The sequence below is a fragment of the Emiliania huxleyi genome, assembly GCF_000372725.1.
Source record: "Emiliania huxleyi CCMP1516 chromosome Unknown EMIHUscaffold_1597, whole genome shotgun sequence".
NCBI lineage: Eukaryota > Haptophyta > Isochrysidales > Noelaerhabdaceae > Emiliania > Emiliania huxleyi.
In genome coordinates, this window is record NW_005200985.1 from 6,019 (window position 1) to 8,391 (window position 2,373).

The following is a 2,373-nucleotide window of genomic DNA, read 5'->3' on the forward strand; positions in this document are numbered from 1 at the left end:
TGTGCGTGTCGGGGGTATGTCAGAAGGGTCGGTGAGGGGCAGCGGAGGGCAGGTACGCGCAAGGCCCGAGGCTCAACCATTCGTCGGCTCGTCAGGGTTGGATAAGGGGAAGGGGAGTCTGGGCAGTCGGCGAGGGGGTCGTAGCCAACAGTGCGTACGGGGTAGCCACCACTTTCCTGCCTCACAAGGGCGGGGCTGTCCCGGAAAGTGAGAGACGCCGGGCAGCGTGGTGCATGACTTCAACCTCCCATTGGCATACGTATTTTCGTTCGCTCCTCCCTCGGGCTGTTCCATCTTCCCATCTCCTTCCAGCTCAGGCGAGGCGGGGGGGGGGGCGCGGGTGCGGGGTGCGGTGCGGTGTGAGTGTGTGTGCATGTCGCAGCAGATTTTTAGAAGCCAACAAGAAATAGAAACTCTCTTGCAGAGAGAGAGAGAGAGAGAGAGAGAGAGAGAGTTTTGTTTTGTGTGCTCTTGCATGTCGTGTGACCCCCCCCAATGAACACACCAGTGAGGGAGGGCGAGACGATCGAGGGGTCCCGTACCATGCGGAACCGACCCTATCCAGTGCTCAAGTGCTCAAGTGGCTTCAGCAAATGTCCATCCGTCTGTGTTCTTATTAACAACGAAGGCGCTCTCAAAAAAAGAATTTAAAAGAATTCAAAAATAGTCTCACGCACACCAGTCACCACACAGGTTCTCCCACCCCTCGTTTGGTTTATTTATTTTCTTCGCGGCCTGCGCCGGAGAGTTGGCGGTCGTGCGCTGGGTGGTGATCGTCATCTGTCTGCTCTGCTGTGCTTCTCGCTCGTGCGTCCTTGGACTTGTGCTGACCTCCTTTCACCTCCTGCTCTCCTATGCCACGTGGCTGTGTGTGTTTGGGTTTCTATGTTTGCGATTTCCGATTTGGATTTTGGATTTTCCATTGCACTTTGTTTATTTATTTATTTATTAGCACACAGGTTCGACACAGGTACCAAAAGAGGCACAGCCGGCGACGGAGGACCTTTAGAAGGCGCCGTCGTCCTCTGTCCTCATAAGGGTGGCGGGGCACGATCGCGGATCGGCGGGGGGATACGAGTCGTAACGGTCGAATCCGCGAGCACCGTAGTGAAAAGACCAAAAGAAGAAAACTGAATCTCACGACACTGCTCACTGCACACTGGGCACGGGACTGGCGCGTAAAAATAATTGGAGCACTAGCTCCCTCCAGCTTGAAAAAGAATTTTAAAGCGCGCCGTGCAAGTCATGTACAACAATCATCCTCTCCTCACCACCGAGTTCCCCAAAGCGTCGAGCTCCTCCTCCTCCTCCTCCTCCTCCTCTCCCTCCTCGCCCCCTTCACTCTCGTCGGACGACGGCGGCAGGTCCCGGAACGCGTGGTTGGTGTTGGTGTGCAGCGCCTCGCTGCCGTACTCGTCGGCGGCAGCCGCGCCGTCGCCGTCAGCAAACGCGCTCGGCCAGAGCGACCGGCTCTGCAGGTGGCGGATTTGGTCGCGATACAGGTAGTGGACGAGCGTCGCCTGCACCTTGCCCACCTCCCTCCCCTCCGCCTCCTCATCCGCCTCGCGCTCGACGATGAGGTAGCCTCCTGCAGGGGCGAGGGCAGCGGCAGGGTCACGCGGCAAGAGAGACGCGAGACGCGGCGAGAGAGGCCTCTCATGACGGGTCGGCGTACGCACCGATCCTGATCCAGATGACATTGCGGAACTTTGACGGCACTCGCGCGAGAAACGTGCGGCTCGCCTCGTCGGTGACCTGCACGAGGTTGCCGCCGGGCGTGCCAGTGACGCGCACGATCTCTTGGGACTCGGTCGGCTCTGGCAGCTCGCTCAGGACGCTCTCCACCTTTCGTCCGCGGCCCATGGCGTGCCTCTGGTGCGGCAGCGGAGTGGGACTGCGACTCGGAGCGCGCGTCGTGCCAAAAAGAATTTGTATTCGGGGTACAGGACGGAGGCGACGGCTAGCGCATCACACACCTCTCCTTAAAATCCCTGTGTGGTGGCGGCGTGCCGTCCTCCCATTCCTCCCTTGGCTTGTCTGTTTTCTTTCTTTTTGGGCACGGGACTGTGTTTCGCCTTCCCATCAATCAATCACGGGACTGGCGCGCACTGGCACTAACACAGGCAAAAAGAATTTTAAAACAAAAAGAATTTCGAATGACGCAATGGAAGTGACAGGAGGGAGAACGACGAGAGTGGGACGATGGCATGAAGGTGCAGCGGGTGACGATTCCGTTGATCGGCTCGTCGACTTTTACCAGGTTGCGCTGCCGGCGACAATCGCGTACAGGTGGGAAGAGGCGAAGACAGAGACGATTCCAAAGCAAGCGCCGTGGCTTTTCCCGCCGGTTCGGACGAGGAGGAGCTGGCTCAG

The 2,373-nt window shown here is 58.5% G+C and overlaps 1 protein-coding gene across 1 annotated transcript; it reads right to left on the reverse strand.

Moving 5' to 3' along the window:
* Window positions 1-1,256: 1,256 nt before the first annotated feature.
* On the reverse strand, window positions 1,257-1,863 carry EMIHUDRAFT_122911 (hypothetical protein; the record flags this gene model as incomplete). The annotated part of the gene is made up of 2 exons (XM_005785664.1): window positions 1,257-1,588; window positions 1,680-1,863. The coding sequence occupies 2 exons, from the start codon at window positions 1,861-1,863 to the stop codon at window positions 1,257-1,259; spliced, it is 516 nt and encodes a 171-aa protein (XP_005785721.1).
* Between the last annotated feature and the right edge of the window lie 510 nt (window positions 1,864-2,373).